Source organism: Hibiscus syriacus, unplaced genomic scaffold (assembly GCF_006381635.1).
Source record: "Hibiscus syriacus cultivar Baekdansim isolate YM2019G1 unplaced genomic scaffold, ASM638163v2 tig00111088_pilon, whole genome shotgun sequence".
Classification (NCBI taxonomy): Eukaryota; Viridiplantae; Streptophyta; class Magnoliopsida; order Malvales; family Malvaceae; genus Hibiscus; species Hibiscus syriacus.
The window spans coordinates 1,419,705-1,446,642 of record NW_024062978.1 but is presented as its reverse complement, the minus strand read 5'-3'; the positions used below and the strand labels follow the sequence as shown (position 1 = coordinate 1,446,642).

The 26,938-nt window shown below is 34.8% G+C and overlaps 2 protein-coding genes and 1 long non-coding RNA gene across 4 annotated transcripts; 2 read left to right on the top strand and 1 right to left on the bottom strand.

Moving 5' to 3' along the window:
• Positions 1-960: 960 nt before the first annotated feature.
• Positions 961-26,310, bottom strand: LOC120152320. Its single transcript, XR_005518669.1, has 4 exons — positions 26,300-26,310; positions 20,642-20,647; positions 13,463-13,466; positions 961-1,155 (listed from the first exon to the last, which is right to left on the bottom strand). It is a non-coding gene; the product is annotated as an uncharacterized LOC120152320 (long non-coding RNA).
• On the top strand, positions 1,149-1,757 carry LOC120152318 (bZIP transcription factor 11-like). The gene has a single exon (XM_039164572.1). It carries the CDS (start codon positions 1,248-1,250, stop codon positions 1,740-1,742), a length of 495 nt encoding a protein of 164 aa, XP_039020503.1. The 5' UTR covers positions 1,149-1,247; the 3' UTR covers positions 1,743-1,757.
• Positions 11,396-13,783, top strand: LOC120152319 (probable ubiquitin-conjugating enzyme E2 16). 2 transcript variants are annotated; one of them, XM_039164573.1, is made up of 6 exons: positions 11,396-11,535; positions 11,648-11,751; positions 11,839-11,941; positions 12,030-12,093; positions 13,161-13,249; positions 13,499-13,783. In XM_039164573.1, the coding sequence occupies exons 1-6, from the start codon at positions 11,506-11,508 to the stop codon at positions 13,592-13,594; spliced, it is 486 nt and encodes a 161-aa protein (XP_039020504.1). In that variant the 5' UTR covers positions 11,396-11,505; the 3' UTR covers positions 13,595-13,783. The 2 variants fall into 2 exon arrangements, with proteins under 2 accessions (XP_039020504.1, XP_039020505.1); XM_039164574.1 differs by having other exon boundaries at positions 13,161-13,300; positions 13,441-13,558.
• Positions 26,311-26,938: the final 628 nt, after the last annotated feature.

The window sequence follows — 26,938 nt, the reverse complement described above, 5'->3', positions numbered from 1 at the left end:
CAACTAGTTCTCGTGCATGGATGTCTGGATACCGTCGGATTTTAAAATAAATAAATAAAGCTAATTGAGAGATGAGTCGTAGAAACTTCAAACCTCTCACTGTTTAGGGAATTTTACATTAATTTAATACTGTCAAATTAAACAAAAAGGATCTGTTTAGCGGAATTATATATATAAAATTGTTCGAAGAGACAACTCCTGGAGATTTACAAGAGCCACAGCCCACATGCATTAAACCAAACCAGGGACCAATCTACAGAAATCTGACATGAATACATGTGATTTGTACGGCTTATATATATCACCGTATATTCCGTGAAGAATAGTGGCCTTTTTCCCATGAAAAAGCATTATTGGTTTATTTTACCATTTTTTTCTTGAATGAAACTAAGCTTGGTTAGAAAACAGAACATACAATCATGAAATGAAGATTTACTGCAATCTGCCAGGCTAGCAAGAAAAGGACTGTCTGAAGCCGACAAACGTACAAACTAACCCAACATTACATTGTTGCAGCAGATAGAAATAGACGTATGAACTTTTACCCGAATCAAATTCTAAATTTGGTTTAATAGTAAAAAATTAACAATTCGAATTCAATGTCTAGTAACAGTTAACTGTTTTTACAGTGGATACCTAACTATTACACCTACTGCAAGCTTGCCAACATCAATTTTGCAACTTCAAGCTTCTTTTTACAGAGACCATGATTTCAACTTTTAATTTTTTTTGATCTGTTTCCGAATTCCAATGGGCATGTGGCCATTTCCTGTCTATAAAGTTCACAATGAAAATCTTTCGTCAACCTCTTTACTTTCTCACCTTGATATTTCCTTTAGTTTTTAACAAGATAGTTTCTCTACATCTCTCTTCCATTTTTGGTTCTTTCATCAATTGCTAAAGGCAAATTCATCTTCTTCTTCTTTTTTTGAATGCTTGTAAACATATTGTTCCTGATGTTTGAGACTAATGTCTCCTGTAATCAGTGAAATCCTCCTTTCTGGTTTTATGATCAACTCTACACTTAGGCGCAGGACCCATCTTGTTCAATCTTTCTCTGTTGTTTTCCTTTACTGGTTCTACGTGTTTTCATGAACTATCAATCTCTTTGTGATTGAAACCCCATAACCAGCCCTTGTTTTCTTTAGCTTTTCTCTCCCATATCTGAGTTTTTTTCTCAATAATAAAATTTCTGGGTCCCGAAGCCAGTTATTGTTTCTTTTGTTTTTGTGATATTTGTTGTTGTTATGGCTAGTTCAAGCACTGGAGCATCCTCAGCTTCAAGCACTCTGGGAAGTTCGAGCTCATCGGAGGATTTTCAGCAGATTTTGGATGAAAGAAAGCGCAAGAGAATGGTATCCAACAGGGAATCTGCACGTCGGTCACGGATGCGTAAACAGAATCACCTGGATGAACTGATGGGCCAAGCTTCTGAGCTCACCAAGCACAATAACCAGATCCTGATAAGCATCGATGTCACCTCCCAACTTTACATGAAGGTTGAGGCTGAGAACTCCGTTCTTAGAGCTCAGATGAGTGAGCTCACAACCAGGTTGCACTCTCTCAATGAAATAATTGATTTCATAAACTCGAGCAATGGGGATCTTGAAAGTGACAACTTTGAGCGGCCTGCCTATTATCATCCTCATCACCAGTTCAATGATGATGCTTTCATGAATCAATGGAATTCATTCGCTGTTAAGCAACCATTCATTGCTTCTGCTGATATGATTATGTATTGATTAATCAGTTGTTTGTTGTATACCGTAGCTTTCTTGTTGCTATTAATGTTACCCTTGTATCTTTTACTGGTGTTTTCAGATGCCCAGAGTTTTATTTTCTCCTCTACTCTTGTTTTACATCAATTATTTATGTTGTAATTAGGAACTTAAATTGCAATGCAGCTGCATTTTCAGGCATACTGCGTTTATTTGCTATTATGAATATAATACACATGAGAAATCAATAAAAATGAATATAAAATAACGACGAGAAAGATTGAAATCGAAATGTGATGTAAGGCTCTTCTTATGCCTTAACAAATTGATTGTGGATCTATGAAGGAAGCAAAACAACCTGCAAAGTGAATGGCTCAAAACAGAATGGTTAAGGGTGGTAAACGTATGGGTAATTAGGTGGGCTGTTTAATTGAGAGATAGAAGCGGAAGATGGTTGATATGGCTATGGTTATGGTTTATGAAACAAAGGGATGGTTGTGAGGATAATATCTTAAAGAAGACTCAAAGAAGAACCAATGCTATATAGAGCAAAGACCCAGACTTTATATTGCTTCTTTAAGGGGTGGTATGAAGTACTTTGACCCACTAGTTATAGAGAACTAGGAACCATAAGTATCAAGGTGAAAGAGAAGGGGTTGACGCCACAAGTATAAATTATACTTGATAAGTCGATAAAAGTCACCAGGACTTAAGGAAGAGAATAATCTCACTTTAATTAAACAAAAAAAGGTCTGATTACAAATGATGAATGCTTTCCTATTTATAGGAAATGGAGAGACATGGCCGAATAATTACAAGGAGATTCAGCTAGCCTTGTGCCTTCCTATAGAGACATAATTTAATGCTAAATAGAGGTGACAGTTCAGTTTAAATGGAGGGTAATAACCCTTGGCCGAATAGTTCTTGTGTCACTTCATGTTGGCGCCAATTTGGATGGTAGTTGATGCTTGGCCTAATAGGGAGAGAACTCTTCATCTTGGCGCCTAAATGAACCACATGCAAGGCACATAGGGCCTGATCACATGCAAAACACATGGCTTGGCTGAATAGGGAGAGAACTCTTCATCTTGGCGCCTAAATGATCCACATGCAAGGCACATGGGGGCTGGTCATATGCAAGGCACATGGGTGTTCTAGGAAACCTTGTGGTACAACCTTGTGCATGGAATGATGGCTGGTCATGTGCTCTCTCTTGGGCGTGCATGTGTCTCCTTCAAGCTAGCTTGAGTTGTGGAGCTAGCTAGCAAACATGGGTTGTTTGTGAACAAGCTTCCTAGCTAAGTCCTTGTGAGTTCCTTAACATTATGTTCAGCTACATTCAACTACCTTTGACATCACTTTTGACAACTCAACTCCAAATAGTCCAACTAGCTAAGTTTAGCTAGCCTTAAGCTCCTCCAGCTGAATCGAGCTTCCCTTAGTGTTCCATGAGCTGCCTTGTACTTTGTAAGCTGTTTGTGAGCTGCATATGACGTCCAAATCATTCACCAAGCTACCTCAACGTGCATCATGCTCCAATGTACCTACATGTGCAAGGAAACAAGGTAATTCCATGGTATTGAGCTGATATGAGCTAAATACCTTGCTTCCATGTTTGTTTATGGTAATGTGAGCTAAGTTTGAAGGTCATGAGCTAATTATATCATCTAAAAGTATGTGTAAGATAATGCATGAAGCTTAAGAGCTAATATGAATGTATATGAACTAATGAAATGATTTATAATGATGCTGCCTTGATGTATATATGATAATCATGCTTAATATGATTATAAGACTATCCTAATATGCTTATAACATTGTGTATCAATCATAAAGATAGGGTATATATTGTATGCATGAATATCATATAACATGGTATTCATAAATGATAAATGGAAACATGTAATAATAATATCCTAAGAAATGATATGTAATCATAGCATATATTTGAATAATATGAAAAACATGATCAAATAAGCATAGGATGAAAATAATAGTATGATAATTTATACTAATATGTGAATGCATGCTTATGATAGAATAGAATGTATAAATGATATAGTATAAGATAGGGTAACGAAGAACTCCCTTAGAAACAGCTTTGAAGAACATCCATGGTGTGTTCAAGTCATGGAGAAAGTTGGAGCTTGTTTGGATCGTATCATCATCCCATTCTTTTAGGCGATTTGTCCTCAAATCAAAGTAGTTTCTCATTGAAGACCTTCTTGATGTAGGAAGGATTGAATCCTTATGTTTTCCTCCAATATATGATTCATACAAAATGTTCAACCTCTTGGCTTCAAATCTGGTAACTTCACGTCCTTTGATGGGAGGACACAATGTTTGGGAACCATCACATGTCCTTTGAATAGAAAAGACATATCCCTTCACGAAACAACTTGATCCTTTTACTTTATTCTTTGAACCATCACAATGCTTGGAAAGGACCTCTATCTCTTCAATTCCTCCTTTTAATTCACCATGATTGTTGGTGAAAAGGTTTGTCTCTTGATTGGAGTCACCATGTCGCTTGGTGAAAATAATTGTTCTTTGAATGACTCCTTTCGCCTTTGTGCCTCTCCGAATGATTGCCTTTAAGGTTGATAGTATTTCACCATAAGGATGAAACAAGTTGCTGTAAAATAAATCAAAGTTAGTAAATGAAAAACTATTAACAAGGTGAATGGAAATAACAAACCAATGTGAATGTTTAATGGGCATTGGTTGTTTGATGATGGAAAACTCCATTGGTTGCTGAAATCTCTTCAATAGTTGTAATGTACTTGGAGCCTCAATGATCACAACTTGTGGCACTTCAAGTGACACATCTTTTTGAACTTCTAGAGACATAATTATTGGAACCTCAAAGAACATATCTTGTGGATCACCACAAGTCACATCTATTGATTCTTCAAAAGACATGTTTCTTAAATCTCCAGCTTGAAAAAATATGTCTCTTGGAATATCCTGCAAGGAAAAAGAAATAATAGAAGAAGATTTGTTAGGTAAAATTTGTCCTTCACTCTGCTTCTCTTCTCTACACTCATCCTTTTCAAATATGTCATTTTCAATTTGCTCCACTACTTGCAAATCATCATTTTCAACTTCAACAGATTCATTTCCAATTCTTCTTGTCTCCTCAAAATATTCTTCTCCAATGGTATTTTCTTTGATTTGCTCATTTCTCCTCATATCTTCAATACTTTTCTTCATGGCCTTCATTTTTTCCCATTCTTCTATTCGTGACTTAAGGGTCACTTGGCATTCAAGGACTTGGCTTGGAAGCATCGGTGCTAATATGATTTTCTTCCCTTGGTGTTGGAATGAATACTTATTAGAAAATCCGTCATGGGTAGCCTTCTTATCATATTGCCAATGACGCCCGAGTATAAGGTGGCTTGCACTCATGGGCACCACATCACAAAGGACTTCATCATTGTATCTTCCAATTGAGAAAGGTACAACAACTTGTTTGGTTACCTTGGCTTCACCCACATCATTGAGCCATTGAAGTTTGTAAGGATGAGGATGCTTAGAAGTCTTGAGACCCAATTTTTTCACCATGTGAGTACTTGCTACGTTTGTACAACTTCCTCCATCAATGATCACCACGCAAATTTTATCTTCCACGTGACATTTGGTATGGAAGATGTTCTCTCTTTGTTCATCCTCTTGACTTTGAATGTTCAAAGTCCTTTTAACTACAAAGATGTTGGATGGAAGAGACATGTTAGCAAATAAGGAAAAACGAAATGTGTGTAGGACCTTACCAGAATGTACTCTCACAAAGCCTCACGAGTCACTCCAAGGAAACTTGAATGTCACTCAATCCACTCGTGTTTGCACTCTAGGACTTTAATGGCTTTTACTTGTCCTCTTCTGATCTCACACACTCTCCAGCCTTTTTCCTCTCGATTCTCTTGTCTCAAGTTCTAGAGAACTTTACTCAAGAATATATCAAGTAAATTTTACTTGTTTGGCGTTAGCTGCAAAAGGGTTAGTAGGAAGGGAAAAACAAATATAATGAAAGGGTGGCTTAGAAATAGAAAGAAGAGAAACAAAAGCTTACACAAGTCACTTCACAACCTTCTATCACCACAATCAATTTAAACGACTTACTTGAATTGCTTGGTGATGATAATTGTTGATGAGTGCTTCAACTTCTTTCTTTTCTTTTCTTTGTTTTTCTTCTTTTTGAGTGCTGGATTTTCTTTCTTTCTTTTGGAGTGCTTCAATTTCTTTTCTGATTTTCTTTTTCTTTGACTTTGCACTTTACTTGCACTTCTTTTTGTATTTTCCTTTTTGTTGTTGTTGCACGTTGCTTTCTTCCACCAAAGCTCTGATTAACGCATGATGTAAGGCTCTTCTGATGCCTTAACAAATTGATTGTGGATCTAGGAAGGAAGCAAAACAACCTGCAAAGTGAATGGCTCAAAACAGAATGGTTAAGGGTGGTAAACGTATGGGTAATTAGGTGGACTGTTTAATTGAGAGATGGAAGCGGAAGATGGTTGATATGGCTATGGTTATGGTTTATGAAACAAAGGGATGGTTGTGATGATAGTATCTTAAAGAAGACTCAAAGAAGAACCAATGCTATATAGAGCAAAGACCTAGACTTTATATTGCTTCTTTAAGGGGTGGTATGAAGTACTTTGACCCACTAGTTATAGAGAACTAGGAACCATAAGTATCAAGGTGAAAGAGAAGGGGTTGACGCCATAAGTATAAATTATACTTGATAAGTCGATAAAAGTCACCAGGACCTAAGGAAGAGAATAATCTCACTTTAATTAAACAAAAAAAGATCTGATTACAAATGATGAATGATTTCCTATTTATAGGAAATGGAAAGACATGGCCGAATAATTACAAGGAGATTCGGCCAGCCTTGTGCCTTCTTATAGAGACATAATTTAATGCTAAATAGAGATGACGGTTCAGTTTAAATGGAGGGTAATAACCCTTGGCCGAATAGTTCTTGTATCACTTCATGTTGGCGCCAATTTGGATGGTAGTTGATGCTTGGCCGAATAGGGAGAGAACTCTTTATCTTGGCACCTAAATGAACCACATGCAAGGCACATAGGGGCTGATCACATGCAAAACACATGGCTTGGCTGAATAGGGAGAGAACTCTTCATCTTGGTGCCTAAATGATCCACATGCAAGGCACATGGGGGCTGGTCATATGCAAGGCACATGGGTGTTCTAGGAAGCCTTGTGGTGCAACCTTGTGCATAGAATGATGGCTGGTCATGTGCATGGAATGATGGCTGGTCATGTGCTCTCTCTTGGGCGTGCATGTGTCTTCTTCAAGCTAGCTTGAGTTGTGGAGCTAGCTAGCAAACATGGGTTGTTTGTGAACAAGCTTCCTAGCTAAGTCCTTGTGAGTTCCTTAACATTATGTTCAGCTACATTCAACTACCTTTGACATCACTTTTGGCAACTCAACTCCAAATAGTCCAACTAGCTAAGTTTAGCTAGCCTTAAGCTCCTCCAGCTGAATCGAGCTTCCCTTAGTGTTCCATGAGCTGCCTTGTACTTTGTAAGCTGTTTGTGAGCTGCATACGACGTCCAAATTATTCACCAAGCTACCTCAACATGCATCATGCTCCAATGTACCTACATGTGCAAGGAAACAAGGTAATTCCATGGTATTGAGCTGATATGAGCTAAATACCTTGCTGCTATGTTTGTTTATGGTAATGTGAGCTAAGTTTGAAGGTCATGAGCTAATTATATCACCTCAAAGTATGTGTAAGATAATGCATGAAGCTTAAGAGCTAATGTGAATGCATATGAACTAATGAAATGATTTATAATGATGTTGCCTTGATGTATATATGATAATCATGCTTAATATGATTATAAGACTATCCTAATATGGTTATAACATTGTGTATCAATCATAAAGATAGGGTATATGTTGTATGCATGAATATCATATAACATGGTATTCATAAATGATAAATGGAAACATGTAATAATAATAACCTAAGAAATGATATGTAATCATAGCATATATTTGAATAATATGAAAAACATGATCAAATAAGCATAGGATGGAAATAATAGTATGATAATTTATACTAACATGTGAATGCATGCTTATGATAGAATAGAATGTATAAATGATATAGTATAAGATAGGGTAATGAAGAAATCCCTTAGAAACAGCTTTGAAGAACATCCATGGTGTGTTCAAGTCATGGAGAAAGTTGGAGCTTGTTTGGATCGTATCAAAAAGCATAAGAGGTTTCACAACATTAATGGTATTGCGTTGTAAATAATGGCTGTTGAATGCCTCCACTTACTGTCACAATTTTATTTCGAGAACTAAATTAAAATTTTAATTAAATTCGAAGATCATAGTAAAACTTTTGATTAAATTTAATCCAAATTATAAAACAACAAAAATTGAAGGATCTATAGCATAATTATACTATTTTTCAAATGTGGGTTTAAAAGCCCAAAAATAATAAACATTTCTGAAAAGTTTAAACCCATCTCATCTCTCTCTCTCTTCAACCTTTTCTGTCTTAGAAATAAATCTTTAATCTACGTTTCGTTGTCGACCGTTGTTCCATTTTTGACACATCTCGCACCATCGTGTTCCTTGTCTTGTCCCAAGTTCACCGATGTCCATCTTATCTCCGTTGTCATCGGCGTGTGAGGGGATGAGGAAAATCAAATTTTCGACATTGCGAAATTGAGCTCTCCGCCGTTCACCCTTGTGAATCGATTTTGGTAAGTATCTCAAAACACCTTAAAATGCATATAGGATTTTTTCATAATTTTTCCGACCCCCGAAGTCCCTGCACGCGCCATCACTGCTCGTGGGAAAGGTCCACCGCCTAGTAGGTTTCTAGAAGTTGCCCGACTCGAACCGTCTACCCGATCCGACCCGCATGCCTGATCCGACCTACCAGTCCGACCTGACTCGGTCCAACCCGAACCGAACCTGTCAGCCGTTAACCTTTGACCAACCGTTAACCGCACATTGACTTTTTTCGAAAACCTCCATTTTGACGTTTTCAACGTCATGAGTCTGATTTTACGATCCGTTTTACCAAATTTTAACCCAAAAGTCATGAATTGAGCCCGTTAATATGAAAATGCTTATTATTTTTTATTATTTTTATTTATTTATTTGAGATTTGATTATGAAATTGATTCAAGTATATATTTTTATAAAGATACTAGTGTTTCCCCCCGACAGAAGGTCGATTAGATCCGGTGTTTCCCATTCGTCAGATCCGCTCGATCTGCGTTCTTTGAGAGTTACTCGTAGGTTTATGTAAATTGTTTAATTAGAAGTTATTATTATTCATATTAATATTCTAATATAGATTCTCCGATTCGTAGGATCTAGCTCTGCCACTGATTGTGATCGGCAAACTCGGTAGTAGGCTTCCTTATCAGACTACTCAGATCGGTACATGTTTGTTTCTTGATGGTGTTACATTATTGTTTTAAACTATTTATCTTAATTGTTTTAGATTTCTGATGATACAAAATATTTTTTATGACATGATACATGATTTTCTTAATATTGTTTATTTGATATCTGATTTACTGTATATTTCTGATATGATATATGGTTAATGTATTTCTGTATATAATTTTTGAGTATGAAATATTTTCATGTTTTAATGGATTAAACTACCATTTTCACCCGAATAAATACATGTTTATTACTGTCATTGGGTGTATTATTGGAGGAATTATATCATGCCTAGTCTATGACGTGTAAGACCTTACCGCAGACTCCTCTGCTTTGTGCACAGGGTAAATCCTTACCGCAAGTTCTTATGCTATATGTATAACCCTTACCGGGTGTACGGGTAGGTGTATGGTTCTAGAGAACCTTCACATTCTGGTGATCTGATGGGGGTAGTGTTCATATTTTTAAAACATGTTTGATGAACTGTTTTTTTAGTGAAGTATTTTATATGTATGTTTTTATACACCGTAAGGAGAATACTGGGCTATTTAGCTCATTCTATAAATTTTAACCTTTTCAGATAGCAGCAGACTGTAGACTAGCAAACTTGATATCAGGAGGACCGACTACTCCTATTTTGAACCATTGTATATCTCTATATTCATTTTAGTTATACTTTGGTGATAAGTTTTTTTTTGCTACTATCTTGGTATATTTGTATTACTAATATTTTTTCTGTATATGTTTATATTGTTTTCTGATATATATATATATATATATATATATATATATGTGTGTGTGTTTATCGTATGAATCTTTCTTATAACTAATTTCATATTATACTATTACATGAATTTTAACGTCTTTTAAGAATAAAAAGAGCTTCTGAACACGATATGTAACCGTCTAGATTTGGTCACAACGTCCCGACCAGGTCTATAGGATTACATATTTCCGGCTGTTTGAGCTTATACAATGGTATAGGAGACATAAATTTTACAAGGAAAATAAGCAAATTAAGCAGTAATTGCGCATAACACTATGGTCATACCAGGAACCCTCCCAACATGCGACTCATAATTTTCACAGGTCAAAGATTTCTGTTGAAATGAAAGACTAATTTACATTCTTTCCACATTTCTTGTCAAATCATTAAATACGAATCTCTTTACTTTTCTCTGTAGAATAGTCTTGGAATCGGATCTAGTCATTTGCTCCAAGTTTCTATATAGATAAGCCTTTCTTCAATGTTCAGACAACCGGATTGTCCTTCCAGAACATCCTTTGTTTGATGGTGGAACGCAAAGCATAGCAGGATAATATGCTAGTGGAGGGCTCCAGATTCCACATCTTACTTTCCCTTCAAGGTATATTGTTTTTCAGTTATAAGTACGAGATATCATTATATTATATATAATATGGTTTAAATTAAATTTATTTATAATTTAAATAAAATCATAATTAAACTCAAAAATGCAAAATTTTATATATTTAATTTTTTTTAACCTAATTCGATTCGAGTCCATCAAATACACACCCGTAGTTGCAGTAGTCAAAAGAAGAAGCATATACCTGCCGAAAGATTAAAGTAAAAGGAATTTCAATTTTCAACATTACTATAAATTTAAAGGTTTGATGTATCAGTTAGTCCTTCAACTTGATAATCTTTTAAAGTGACATTTAATTTGTTTTAATTATTTTTATTAAAATGATGTTTAAACTTTATCAAGTTTTTATAATTTTTAGTATATTAATTCTTTAAATAATATTAAATATTTGAATCTTGATAATTGTAAATGTAATATATTGAATTCAAAAATCATCCTCTAATAAGTTTTTTACAAAACTCAATCAAAATTAATCAATGAATAGATGGGATAGAATAATAATTCAAAAATTATTTAATTTAAAAATTATCTTAAAAATAATTTAAAGGGAAAGAAATGAAGACTTGTGGATTAGGTCTCGAATTTAAACATGACCATCCTTCCCCTTTACAAATGAATTTTCTATAGATAAAAAGTTTAAAATTCTTCAGGGAAAACCGAGGTCTTAGACAAAGAAACGGCGCCGTATGGTCTGCCGTAAAAACAATTGACTAGGACGACTTTTTGTCAAAAGATAAACTGCTTAACAAATATCAGCCATCGGATTCAAGAGAGAGAGAGAGAGTTAACGGTGGGGAACAGAAAGAGGGGTCAACCTCCTCCCCCCTCATAAATCGCTCTATAAACTCTATTTCCTATCATCGTGGATTGATATTTCATTTTCTTTCTGATTTCAAACAACACTCAAATACAAAAACAGAACCTTACCCCCCCAAACTGCCACCGTATAAGCATGAGCAGCTCATCCGCTTCCTCTCGCAAGGTTCCGTTCCTCCTTCGCCTTACTCACACTCCTTTTATTCTTTTTCAATTTGGGTATTGTTTTGTTTTGTTTTAATGTGTATATGGTTTTTTCTTTGTCTGGTTTTGTTTAGGCACTTAGTAAGATTGCTTGCAATCGCCTGCAAAAAGAGCTGGTAGAGTGGCAGGTCAACCCTCTCTCCGGTTTCAAGCACAAAGCCACTGATAATCTTCAAAGGTTTTAGATCGTTTATCCTTTTTCATTTTCTCTAGTTTAGTTCCTTAGAAAAAAATTGATACTTTTTTTTTGTTGTTGTAAAAAAAGGTGGGTAATTGAAGTCAATGGAGCTGCGGGAACTTTGTACGCCAATGAAACCTATCAGCTTCAGGTGGATTTCCCTGAACATTACCCTATGGAAGCCCCTCAGGTTTGATTTTTATTCTAAACCCCTTTTTTAGTATTCTTTTCTTTTGAATTCCTTTTAATGATTTGCTGTTTCGGGTTATTGTTTGCAGGTGATATTCCTTCAACCAGCACCTATCCATCCACATATTTATAGCAATGGCCATATTTGTTTAGGTATGAATTTATATTAGTTTGCTATAATTATGCTCTGTTTTTAGCCATTTTTGTTTGCTCTTGTAGATTTTTATCTTTTTTATAAATATATATGCATTGCAGTAGACATGTCATGATCTGATTCTCACTTTGCTTTCATTTTAAATTTTTATCCATTTATCCTTTGAAAATGATGGGATTTCTGGGATCCTGTCGTTACCTTTAAAAATGTTTACATTGTTAATAGAATTGTTGATGCTCATGTGAGATTATGTTAGCTAATATTTGAATACTATTTTATCATTTTTCTACCATCCTATCCTTTTCACCAAAAAATATATAATGTATGGAAAATAAAGGGTAGAAGTTCAATTTCCAACTATCCAAATGTTCCTTACAACTGGTAACTGACAACGGTCAATAGCTTCGTCTCTATTACTGTACAGTGATGGAATAAAGGGAGGAAATAATGTTAAAGAAGGTTGCTTTAAGTTGTATAGATGTATTGTGTGTATAACTATAGGGAAAAGAAACTTAAAGATGGTTGCTTTGAGGGGTGTAGATATTCCTTCCTCTGAGAAGGAGCTTTGCAGGATATAAACAGAAATTAGTTTTCTTTTATGGGGAGTTCTTTATATTGTGCTGTTTGAGAATTATGCTCTATCATTTTCTTCTCCTTGGTCATGGATGTGGGGTGTTGCTATTGTCATTTACAGTAACGGGTGGTTTTAGGTTATCTGTGCTGCATTCTCTTGAAGCACATAGCTCCATTCACAAGGTCTTGGCTTGATTTTTATTTCTTTTTGTCCTTCATTCAAATGGACAAGGTGGGGATAAAATAGCTCTTTGGAAATGAGCGAAGGATAACGTTTTTTATACACTTGCTGTGCCTTTCCAACATATGTTTGCCAAATTCAAAGCATAGTTGGTTTTGTTATTGCAGCAAATATTTAAAATTCTGATGCTCTCTCACTCTTGCACAAGCACATGTATCATTCTTGCTCAAGTTCCACATGTATGTGCTATCTTAATTGCTTAGATTTTGACGAGAGGGGTATAAACATTTTTGTTCTGTTTTATTTTTGTAGACATCTTATATGATTCATGGTCCCCGGCCATGACTGTTAGTTCTATCTGTATCAGCATTCTCTCCATGCTATCAAGCGCAACTGCAAAGGTTTGGTTACACATTCAATTTTGATTTTCTGAGTGCCTTGTTCCACACAATACTTATGGCATTCTTGTTGAGCATCCCTTAGCCATGCATAAAGCAAACTGCCAATTTTTTATTTGGGGCTAAACTTTTCCAAACTGGGATGGGTACACTATTGCTCTTGTAAATCATGAGCATATCCTAAACGACACCAGATTATATCATGAGGCATCCCACAAACCTTTTAATACTATTATTAATCATGTCTCGCAGCAATGTCCTGAAGACAACGATCGCTATGTAAAGAACTGTAGAAATGGTCGATCTCCGAAGCAGACCAGGTGGTGGTTCCATGATGAAAAAGTTTAATTGGCATCGGTGTCTTCCTGCATCAACTAGTTTTAATAATTATAGATTAGACAGACAGATTCCACTTTTAAGGAAAATCAAAACAAAAGGAGAACGCATTTTTCGAATCAAAAGTAAATGCTCGTTAACTCCTGTAAATGATTATATGCTACTGGTATTTCGTAAGAGGAAGAGAAGAAGTTAAGACTTTCATTAGGGACTTGTAAGGAACAAAGCTCTCTCAACGAATGGTGTTTAACCCATATGAGAGATTCTTGGTGCATTGGAAGTACTAAGCAAATGAATGGGAAACCATATCTTTCTAAAAAAAAACTCATGAATTTCAAGTTTATGAGCCTTTGTTTCATACATACACTCACAAGAATACATACACGCAAGCTTGTATCATTGTCCTTTGTCTAATGTTCTTTCGAAATGAAAAAAGAGTGGAACTTTGTAATGAAGATTCAATCTTTAACCAGTACCATGAGTGTTTATTAGCAATTAAAAAAAGATTTTGGCTTGACACGGAAAAAGTATAGGGAAAGTTCAATGTTCCAGTATTGAGAAAAAGCAAAAGAAATTGAAAGCTAAGATTTTACTAAACAGGGTATATCCGAATTTGTTTTGTATTCCTTCAGTAGTTCTTAGGAAAATTCTGAGAGATGCATACTCCACAATGAAAGGTCAACTCTCTTCTGCATAACTACTGGGAAATTAGCTCAGTGTTTCAGACCAAGATCTTCAGATCATGAGGTTTGTCGTAATCGGTTTTCGTCCGGACACGAATTTTTTTACTTGGCGGGAAAAGTGATGTGAATAAATGGTTTTTAAAATAATTTGGGAGTCGCCATCGGCCTTTTGGGTCAGATAGGTCGAATACCTAAAAATCATCTTTTAAAAGAGTTTTTAAGAAAACATCAATTAAAAGATAAACTGATCTGCGTTTTAACCAAAAATTCGTTCTTTTTAATAATAAAAAGGGATTCGTGGTCGGTTACGTTTAGGGAAGGATTAGCACCCCTACAACGCCCAAAATTGGTACTTTTTAATTATAAATTGTCTCTATCATTATAAATTTAAAAATTCAAATATATATTTAACTTATAATATTTTTTTATTTCAAATTTATGATTTTATGAAAATATATTAATATATTAATATAAATAAGATATTTATTTATTTAGAAATATCAGAAAAGGGCTTCTAGGTGCTTTAAGACAGCTCTTTTCTTTGATATAAAAATAAATAAAACATTTATTAAAAGTTAATATAGGATTTATAAAAATAGGATATTTAGTAAAAATATCAGAAAACGGACTTCTAGGTGTTTTAAGACAGTCCTTTTCTTAATATTGAAAAATAAATATATATTAAAATATAATTATTAAAAGTAATTTATGAAATATAGGATTTTAATAGAAAACAAATAGAATAAATAAACAAATATTTATATAAATAATAAAAATAATAATAATGAAATAATAATTAAAGCAATAATAATAATAAAATAATATTGCAAATAATGATTAAAATAAAATGAATTAAAAATATAGTATTAAAATGTAAAATATTAAAAATAAATAGTCAAAAATGAAAATTTAATGATTAAAATGTAAAATTATAAAACTAGAGTCCTAATTCGAAATATATAAAAGATGGGCATTAAAAGTGTAATTTAACCATAATTCATAATAAGAGATTAAAATAATAATTACTAAACTATGAGGGACTAAATTTGATATTTACCCTAAATATATATATATGCTGATAAGGACTAAATTAAAATAAAATAAAATTAGAAGACTAAACTAAAATAATCAGAAATCAATTTCAGTGACTAAATTGTAATAATTACAAACTTGGAGCATTGCGGACAAGGTTTACCCTCTTCCCAAAACGCACTGTTTCATCATGAAACGGCGTCGTTTTATATCGGGTATAAATACCCTAAACGGCTGGCCCGAAGGGTCAGCATCCTCATTTCTTCTCTTCTTCTTCTCTCTCTAGCTGAGAGAAAAAATATTTTCTCTACCTTCTCTCTAAAACCCTCCATCGGAGGGAGTCCAATTCCGGCCGGCAGCCGTACTCCGACGCCGACACCACCGCCGACCACTGTACATGGTGGTCGGAATTCTGGAAAAATGGCCTAAATCGAAGCTCTATTTCCCCAAAGCCCAAATCTAACCTATTTTTCATCTAAAACTCTTCCACTAAACATAAATCTAAAAAAAAATCGAAGGGTTCTACCTTCGATTAAACGACGGTTCAACGACGTTTGGCTTCCGTTTGCAGAATAGGCTTCAAAGGTAAGTTTCTTTCTTCTCTTTTCTTCCGTTATTTCCGAATGATCTCTTGTTGGTGTTGCTGTCCCCTTTGCTCTTGGGTTCTTCGTTTATGTTTTTCTTCCCCCTCCTCTGTGTTTGTCTCTCTATTTCGTTTTGCAGGATCCTGTGGCTTTTATAGCCACCACGGAGCCATGCTCGAACCAGTCCAGAGGGGGAAGTTCGGTGAGTCACTAAGCTATGTGGTGACTCACCCCATAGCCGCGACGTGTGGGGGGCAGCTGGATCTTCTAGAGCGTTCTGTTGAAGCGGTGCCAGCAACTTCCTGAGGCGGCGGGGTGGCAACAGTAAGGGAAGCAACGACGTGGCCCTAGGGTGATGATATCCTAGGGTTTCCTCTGGCATATCTGGGACCGTTGTATCAAGGCCAGATCCAACGGTTGAGAAGAAAGGCGGTCGAGAGATGATGCTGAAACCCTAAGAGGGTTTAGGGTTTGTTATTAAGTTTGGGCCAGTCTGGTTTGTAATCGGGCTTATGGTTTTGGGCCTACAATGTATTAATAAATTATTTAATAAATATAATATAACATAATAATAATAATAATAATAATAAATAATATAAGCAAATGAGAGAGAAAAAAAAAACTAGTGTCTTCAGCTGCCCCTCTTTACTCATTCTTGTGTTAACGAGAATAGAGCAAAGATGAAAAGACAATAAGTTTTTTTTTATTTGACTTCACTTGGAAATGTTGAACAAGTTTTTCTTTGGGATTAGTTCTTCTTATTATGAACTTTTCCACTGGGGATGATAATTTATCTTCTTTTGTGATGTAATCTAGCAAAAAGTTGAACAAATTTTTCTCCTTCTTCAGATGTGTTCTTTTCATTATGAACTTCTTCTGGAAATGCTGATGATGATATATCTCCTTCTATGATAGAGTCATGCAAAAGGTCGAACAAGCTCTTCTTATTATGAACTTCTTCTTCCTTCTTCAGATAAGTTCTTCTCATTATGAACTTTCTCTGGAAAAGTTAATCCATCAAGTGATGAGTTTAAACAAAAGGTTGAACAAATTCTTCTCATTATGAACTTCTTCTTCCTTCTTCAGATGAGTTCTTCTCATTATGAACTCGACCCGGAAATGCTGATGAATTCAAGCAAAAAGTTGAACAAGTTCTTCTCATTATGAACTTCTTCTGGAAATGCTGATGAATTTAAGCAAAACGTTGAACAAGTTCTTCTCATTATGAACTTCTTCTTCCTTCTTCAGATGAGTTCTTCTCATTATGAACTTTCTCTGGAAAAGTTGATCCATCAAGTGATGAATTTAAACAAAAGGTTAAACAAGTTCTTCTCATTATGAACTTCTTTTTCCTTCTTCAGATGAGTTCTTCTCATTATGAACTCTAACTGGCACTGCTGATTCACCGAATGATGAATTCAAACGAAAGGTTAAACAAGTTCTTCTTATTATGAACTTCTTCTTCCTTCTTCAGATGAGTTCTTCTCATTATGAACTCTTCTGGAAAAGTTGATCCATCGAGTAATGGATTTGAGCAAAAGGTTGAACAAGCTCTTCTCATTATGAACTTCTTCTTCCTTCTTCAGATAAGTTCTTCTCATTATGAGCTTTCTGGTAATACTGATCCATCGAGTGATGAATTCGAGCAAAAGGTTGAACAAGTTCTTCTCATTATGAACTTCTTTTTCATTCTTCAGATGAGTTCTTCTCATTATGAATTCTTCTGGAAATGCTGATGACCCGAAGGTTTTGAAAACATCAAAAAGCTCCCAAAGGCTTTTTGGAAACATCATGCACTGTAGGACTTACAGATGACCCTAAGGCTTTGAAAACATCAAAAAGCTCCCGAAGGCTTTTTTGGAAACATCATGCACTGCAGGACTTACAGATAACCCTAAGGTTTTGAAAACATCAAAAAGCTCTTGAAGGATTTTTGGAAACATCATGCACTGTAGGACTTATAGATGACCCTAAGGCTTTGAAAACATCAAAAAGCTCCCGAAGGCTTTTTTGGAAACATCATGCACTGCAGGACTTACAGATGTGGGAAATAGTTTACTAAGTAAAAAACTAAGGAAATTGTTTTCTTACTTTTCAATAATTTCATTTTTAGAAAAGATTGAATGAGAAACTATGGAAATCATTTTCTCATTATTTTTCAAAATAACATGTTGATTGGGTAACATGCCCTAATCTTAAGATAAGGCTGTTTTTGTGGATTACGTCCATCTATTCTTCAGATGTTGGAGTGATTCCTGTATTCGAGGTTTTGGATTCTACCTTCTTCTTGTAAGGTATTGTTCATCATGAATCTTCTTTTTTCATATGAAGATCTGCAAAACCTTATGTTTGAATACAATCATATGTATCAATGTAATGCATTGTCTATTGTGTAAATGATATTCTTATGAATGCATGAATATTGATGCAATCTTCATTTGACTTCAAAGTGGTGAACTAGGTCTTCCTTCACTTCATCATTTATTTCCAGGGTCACCTCTGGATATCAGTGTAACAACTCATGTTATCAAGCTTGCATTTCTGCAAAATCATCTGATCAACTTGTATCTTTGTGTCTTCTTTGCTTCATTTAAGTCTCAGAAGAAATGTTCTATTTGTGGAACTCTTGCCGTAGTCAGAACTATGAATTTGATGCCCCATTTTGTCTTTGGTAACACCAGCTTTCTTTGTCTGGACTTGTGTAGAAATCCAATAAAGCTTTCATCTTTGAAAAGATAATCTATCATCTTTAAAAAGAGAATCTATCATCTTTTAAAAGATAATCTATCATCTTTTAAGAGTGTAGATGTAGATATGCCTGACTCAGTAGGGATTAATTAGGAGAGTAGAGTCTGTTCTAATTTAACTCTTGAAACACATCACAAGGAAGATTTATTCCAATTCCTTCCATGTCTCCACATATAATCAGATCTCGAATAAGGCAACTTGGACCATATCTTGTCAAGATACTTAACAACAACCTGTCGTTCAACCTTAGTTGGTGCCACTAGTTTCTTGTTTAAAATTTCAGTTCTCCTTCTGTGGAAAGAAATCTTCATCATATATCATTTCTAATCTTGGGGTTGAAGAAGACAAAATTTATCTTGGATCAATAAAGGAAAACCATATGATAACAACATTGGTTTAGCATCGGAATAACTGGTTTGTAAAACATTTGACAACACATTCATCATTTCCTGTGGTTTCTACTCAGATGTAAAACATTTGACAACACATTCATCCTTTCCTGTGGTTTCTACTCAGATGTAAAACATTTGGCAACACATTTATCCTTTCCTGTGGTTTCTGCTCGAATTACTGGTCAATGAAGCTCTTTGCATGGTGTTCAAAGTTTTTGTATGATGTCACAAAACCACTTGAGAACAAAACTCAATGGGAATACAAGTGAAATACTGGTATGACCAAAAAGTTGGTCAAATTCACAAAATATGTTGGTGTCGAATTGAATAGGAGACACTAATTGATCTTGATATCATCTCGGGCAAGGGCAAGTGTAATACTGATCACGTTTTCTTCTTTAATGAGCATTGTAGAAAGTAGAAATACTTCAGCTATAGGATCCATGTACATAAAGATATCCGTGGAATTCTTGCTGCTGGGAATGAAACGCACCCAAAATAGATAAAAATTCAGTTCAGTCTGGCTGGCAATGATAACCCCAGTAACATCGGGAAAGAGCAATATACATGAGCTTCTCTCTTCAATGTCATCAAGTTAAACAAAACTGATGTGAAAAACATCTTCGTAACCTCAACAGTATGGTTGAAACTAACTGACAGGAATCTCAAAGAAATATTTTCAATTATCACTGACACACAAAAGGCCAAATTCAGAGTTCGAGATCTCGAGGAACTGATCCTTGGATTGAATGGTCTACAAGGGGACCATCTTTATTCATGCAACCGTGATGTATCTTAACAAAGAACACACTGTCATGTGACACATGGTTTAAGAAGATTGGGTATTTGAAACCATACGTGCTTGAATAAATATTTGTTCAACAACAGGACCCTAATGCAACTGCCTGATGAACGAAGCAATTATGTGTAGTCAGATTGATTGTTATTGTTTTACCATTTTCATTCTTCATATCTTTCTGTATCATTGGAAATATCTGCTCAAGTCAATGATTTTTAACACATGATGATGTGGGCCTTCAGCATGCCCCAACATTTGCTAATACAAATATTCAAAAATGCATCAACAATCCTAATTCTGATTGAAATGGGCTTTCAGCCTGCCCTATCATTTGCTTCTTGCTGATCTGAGCCTTCAAAATGCCCCAACATTTACTGATACAGATGTTAAAAGTGTGTTCACATTATTTCTTGTTGAGATGAGCCTCCAAGAATGCCCCATTTTCATATTGCTGTGAGCCTTCAAAATGCCCCAATATTCTATTTCTGGTTGAAAATGGGCCCTTAAGATGTCCCTCTAGATCTGTCTGAATTGGGCTTTCGAGATGCCTCAATATTCTGCTTCTGATTCACTCTCAATGTATGTTTGACTGGAATATCATGATCCTCATGAGGTCCAATTTTGACCATGCACTGTTATGGGTACTTGTGGCTTTATTCATGCCCCAAATCTGTTTATCTTGAATACTCTCATTCTGGTGTTACTTAACAGTAGTGTTGTCAAGTAACTGGAGGAATTCTCTTCATGTTGTCACAAACTTAAGAAGTACTCAATCATTCTGACAAAAACGTCTGAGATATGTGTCTTTTGAATGAGGTGACCATTTTCTGTATATGGAGGGATTTAGTCAGACAGAGCAATATAAACAGCTTGGTAATCCGTTCTAGGCTGACACAGTGGCTTATCATCTTTCAGTGAAGGCCATTTCTGAAATATACCTTACTGTGTGAGAGAAACCAATTTATGCGAACAGTAATCTGATGAAATAGCAAGACTACATATACAATGGTACATGCTCATCAAAAATCCACACCCATGCAACATGTTGATTCTGATAGCAATTCATCTGATTATGAAGCGATCTTTCAGGATGATTTCACAGATATTGATAGTTCTTTCTGATACCGAGGAAATCCTGAATTCTTATTCTGATGAGGAGAATAAACTGTTATACTTGACAAAAATAGGATATTAAGAGGTTGAGGCTTCAATAGCCATGGAGAGATGTGGTCCGAATTCATCAATTACAAAGTTGACAAATTTTATATATGCTGCTCAAATGGTTAAGGCTGTTGATGCACTTCTTTAAGTAGAAGATAGGAAGCATTATGCAATGATCCTAATTACAAAAAAAGGCTAAACTCGAGCTATGATTTTTGGGAAAGGAATAAGAAGAAGAATCTTGAAAAGAAGCTTCTTAATGAAGACGATCATGCAGGTCATCTTTCAATTCCAATAATTGGTTCTGGGGTTCCTACCGAACCAAATCAGATAACTCAAAGAACACTTCCAAAAGATGCTATTGGGTCTCCTTATTTCTACTATGAGCAAATTTATCTTTCAAATCCAATGATTGGTTTTGGGGTTCATACCAAATCAGATCAGATAACTCAAAGAACACTTCCAGAAGATGCTATTGGGTCTCCTTATTTCTACTACGAGAACGTGGCACTTGCTCCAGTTAATGTTTGGACTGGAATATCACAATACTTATTCGATGTAGAGCCAGAATTTGTAGATTCGAAGCATTTTCATGCTGCTACACTGAAAAGGGGCTATATTCATAATCTGTCAATTGAGAACAAATTTCCTATTATCTTGTTTTCTCCACGCACTATACATGATATTTTTCCATTGACAAAATGGTGGCCTTCCTGGGATCCACGAACAAGGTTGAACTATTTACAAACATGTACAGGAAGTGCCAAATTGATAGAAAGGATCCGTAAGGCTCTTGAAGCTTATGACGATGAGTCACCTTCAAGTGTCCAGAAGTATGTTCTTGATGAGTGCTGAAAATGGAATCTGGTATGGGTTGGAAGGAATAAAATTATTCCACTTGAACCTGATGAGGTGGAAATGCTTCTAGGTTTCCCTAAAAACCATACATGAGGAGCTGTTAGAGACATGTTCTCCGGTGATATCAATTTCCTGTCTTTTTTTTCTTCTGGGATCAGTAATGCCGAGGTCGCCTTCTACTGTCTTGGTATATCTTTGAAAACAGATGTGCAAGAACTGAATGATGATCAGTTGGAGTAATTGATGAGTAGATTTATCGAATTCGACCTTGTTGTCGGTGGCATCCAGCGTAACAACCTTACTGGAAGAAATAAACATCATCAGGATGAACTATAAGTTTTTGTTGGTGCATTTTCTTGTAATGACTGCTACGACAACTGTCTCTTCTGCTGCTCTAATATATCATGGAATGGTTTAGTTGACAGTAAAACTGGTCATCTTCAACTTTTGGAATCCTGTAACCAATGTTACCCTATATAAAAGGCCTATAATGGTAGATTCTGTTCCAATGTCTTATTCTGTGCCATAAGTCCTCAAATTCAAATTCAGAAATCTTCTGAAGGACATAATGGATATCATCTTGACAAAGAAAATGATCGGCATAGAAGAAGTAGCAATGATGTATCAAGACTTGAGCCAGCATCACGGTATAACCAGAGTGCAGGTAGTGACTTGTTCATGGCTCTATGATGTAATCTTCTAGAGAACATGAATTGATGGTTGGGGAAAATAATCTGTCTGGTGATGCTTATCGCCCTCAACATGAGATAAACAATAATCTTTCTTGATGAGCTGCTAATAATGTCATAGGAGAGTGTCATAAGTTCAATTCTCCAGACTTTCTGGCTTCTTGGACCACTTGCCTTCAAAAATGTGAAGTGCTTCATCATTCTGGCCTCGTTCATTCTTTTTCTACAACAGAGGTAGAATAAGCAATAATTGCTTCAAGGACCTTCTTCATTTGAGACTGTCCTGTTTGAAAATGTTTTTTCTCATTTCTTTATTGATGAATGAAAGAATTTTGCAAAGTAATGCCCTTCTCAGGTTCACAATAGAATCAAATCATAAACAATGAGTTTAATGAATATCATATAAATCAACTACTTTTAAATCATTCAAAAATCATAGTCCTATGGCAAGTGTCAAAATTATTGACTGATTTAAGGTGTAGGTGGATTCTGGTAAAGTAGGTTTCTCAAGTTCTTTTAAGTTGGTTCAGTATGTCGCTTCGGGCTTCCACTAACTTGAAGAAATGGTTGTTATGCTCATCTTGTAAAGATGCTTCTCGTTTCCAGACTCTCATGAACGTCTTTGGGATGTGTGGTGCTTCATTAAGATCATCTCTTATGTCATTGTTGCACCATTCATTATTCGAGCCGCCTTTTCAGGTTTTCAACTCGAATCCCCCTTTGGTTCTAAGATGTTATTTAAAAATTTACATCTTGAACTCCCCTTTTATCATTTTTCATATCATGCATTAAAGATTTTAAAAACCAATTTTTGTAAATAAAAATCAATCTTGAGAGGCGGAATGAATTCTAAAAATATTCTCTTTTACTTAGAAATCCATGTATGATTAAAATGGACTTTTCAGGTACGTAACGTAGGCCATGGCTTATGGTTACGAAAGAAAGGGATAAAAAGGCCCAAATAAGTGTTTAAGGGTAATCAAACCAATGATCAATTTATTATGATGCCTTCACCTTGCCTTGCTTAAATTGGATATGCTTTGTTGGGGATTTTTCCATTATTTGGATCCCTCTAGACTGCCAAATTTTGGATTCATTTCCATTTTCTCATATCTCCAGCATTTCTTGCTTTTCTTGTTCGTACTTGATCAACCTAGTAACTTGAGGCTCAATAAGTCACCCATCTTGATTCAATTTTCCTTTTTCTTCTTCTTTTTTTTTTTTGCTTTTTTTTTTGCTTTTCAATTTTTCTTTTTTCCTTCTTCTTTCTTTGCTGGATAAGTGTAATACTTCAATTGCTTTGAGCACCTTCTTTTCCTTTTGCATTTTGGAGGTTTTCCATTATTCTTGATTGGATTAATCTTCAAGCTGTAACACCCCCAACCCGTATCCGACCCGGATACGAGTCCAAAGTGTCACATTGACTTTTCAAACATTTATTCGTATAAAATAATGAGTAATTTAAAAACTTTGATAACATTTAACTTATTCAAAACGTTTACAAAATATATCAGAGTTCATACAATTTATATCTTTAGACTACATGCCAACTACACTATATAAACAGTACATATATTTTCTGATCTGACATTTGGTAAGGAGAACTGACCTGTCTTGCTCCGCATTACTCTTTAATCTTCTCGAAACCTACGTATGAAACAATCACACGCTAAGTCGAAGACTTAGTGAGACATAAAAACTTATAATGCACTTTATAACATATATCAATACATGCATGTTCTGTTCTATCATGTTATACCAAATTACATGCTTTCTATGTATCATATAAAATCATATCAGATTAATTACAGTAAATACATACATACACATAACTCATCATTAACAGTTCATCATGTAATCACATACTTTTATGCTTAGCCTTTTCAATCAAACACTATACACACACAACATCATATCATTTCTATAACATTTATCATATCACTAACATATATTTGTTTATATCTCTTGATTAGCCCATGTACATATGTGAGAACTATAGATATGTGAGTTTATGGAGGTTGTGCACTAATGTTGTCACCACAGATCATATAAATGCACCGAAGTGCCACATATAATTGCACCGTAGTGCCGCGTAGAATTGCACCGTAGTGCCATATAATAATGTCCATAAGGACCACATATCATTCCTTAAGAATCATATACATATACTAGGGATCAAGTATGCATCTCACCAGACTTCACACATGTTCCAAAGAATACATATATGTCCCGAAGGACCACAATGTCCCGAAAGACCACATATCATTCCTTAAGAATCATATACATATGCTAGGGATCAAGTATGTGTCTCACCAGACTTCACACATGTTCCAAAGAATACATATATGTCCCGAAGGACCACATAGACCCTCGACTCTTGGCATGCCAACTATACCCCTAGCTCTCATGACACATAACATGGGCATTGTCATTTAACAATTCACATTACTTGTCATTTCTCTTCTGTCACATACCATATGTATGTGTAATCATGTATTCCATATCATATCACATGTTCATATAAGCTCATAACTTCTTTTACATATACATGTAATCACTTAGTCTATTTTCATGTAATTCTTTTTACTTCTCATATGATTTTATATTCATATCTCACATATTTAATATAGTCACTTGGCTTATTTCATTTCACATTGGGCATGTCTCATAGCATATATCACACATGCATATAATCATGTAACATATATAATAACCTATATCCATTTCATGTATCCATGCACATATCAAAATCCTAAATCAAATAACATTGTATTATTACATACTTTGTTCCATAGCCATATATTTACATATCTTATACTTACCTAGTTTACTTTGTTTCACACATAGTTACATAATCACGTAATATACTTACGCATATATCATTTTCATACCTAAATCATATAACACCCAATTCTTCCTCATAAAGTTATATATTATATTCATATAATATCATATTATCCTATAAGTAAATACTTATCTTATGGTTTGGTATCATCATTTATACTCAATTCCCTTCACTAATATATTATTCTCATATTACTCTATAGTCTAATCTTTTTTAACTCATCACCTTTCTCATGTAGTCATATAAATCTATTATATAAATTCTTATAATTGATCACTTATACTATTAACATGTATGGCCACTTATCATATAACCTATTTCACATTCCCATGCAATCATATAGACCATTCATATTAATTCCTATACTTATCACAATACATGTATTCACACAATCATTTAACACATATTGTAATATATATCACATATACCCAAATCAAACATATGCCTATGATCATAAATTAATGCATTATAATATAGGAAATAGACTCGTCGCAAGTCTTATTTCCATTAAACATCATAAACTAACTTGTATGCACTCACCTGGCCTCACTAGTCCATTCCAATCTCTTATCTTCCCTTTTATCGATCTTACTTGTCAATGATTCCGAAACTCGTTTAGGCTCTGAATCTACATAATTATACATTTTAAGACAATTATTAGATACCTACACCTTGTAATTTGATACTAGCAACTTAAACGAACTTATTAAACCAATATTTACAATTTTCCTTTAGGGGGAATCGGTTCCCTCCTGTGGGGGTATCGGTTCCCCCATGACATTCTGGAAATTTTATTCGCTTGAAGGGGTATCGGTTCCCCTTGAATGGGTACCGATTACCCTAGCCCAGAATTACATTTTTGAATTCGAAAATCCCTTCATTTTCAGCTCCATACCTCATACTTCACTTCCATTAATATTCCTAACTTTCATACACATAATTAAACTCGTTTCTACTCCATAATCACTTCCTTAAACTCAAAATCCTATCTTTTACATGATATTCAAGAATCATACTCAAATACCAACATGTTCTAACTTTAATTCTATCACCTTATACTTCTTAATTAGCTTGATAACAAGTCAAATCCAACTTCAAATTCTTATTATGACCTCTAATCCAATATTTCATTCAATGGCTTCTAACCTTTAATCTCCCTTAACTTACAATTCTTTGAGTTTCTACAACTCTTTTTCCTTCTATAATCTATCTTAAGGCTTCCATAATTAAAACCATGCTTGAATTTGAAGGATTAATCAAGAGAAATTAAACTCACCTTAGCTTGGGCTCTTCACGTTGAAGAAGAAAGAAGAATCAAGAGTTATCTGGAAACTCTTGTTTCTTTCACTTGGATATTATAATACCCATTAACTATTATTTAATTATTACCTTTGCTCAATGACCCTTTTACCCTTTTAGTTCTCATTCACTTACTAATTCATCCTACCCAACATCTTTAATTAATTCCTTCACTTTTCGATTAATTGAATTTGATCACTGACATTTTAAAATCTTACACTTTAATCACTAACCCGGTATGGAGGATGTTACAAATCTCCCCTCCT

What these genes read in the sequence shown, in the direction of transcription:
- LOC120152318 (XM_039164572.1), top strand. Translation starts at nt 1,248, where the DNA reads ATGGCTAGTTCAAGCACTGGAGCATCCTCAGCTTCAAGCACTCTGGGA.
- LOC120152319 (XM_039164573.1), top strand. Translation starts at nt 11,506, where the DNA reads ATGAGCAGCTCATCCGCTTCCTCTCGCAAG. An exon ending in CATCCGCTTCCTCTCGCAAG is followed by an intron (nt 11,536 to 11,647) that starts GTTCCGTTCCTC and finishes GGTTTTGTTTAG; the next exon opens with GCACTTAGTAAGATTGCTTG. An exon ending in CAATGGCCATATTTGTTTAG is followed by an intron (nt 12,094 to 13,160) that starts GTATGAATTTAT and finishes TTATTTTTGTAG; the next exon opens with ACATCTTATATGATTCATGG.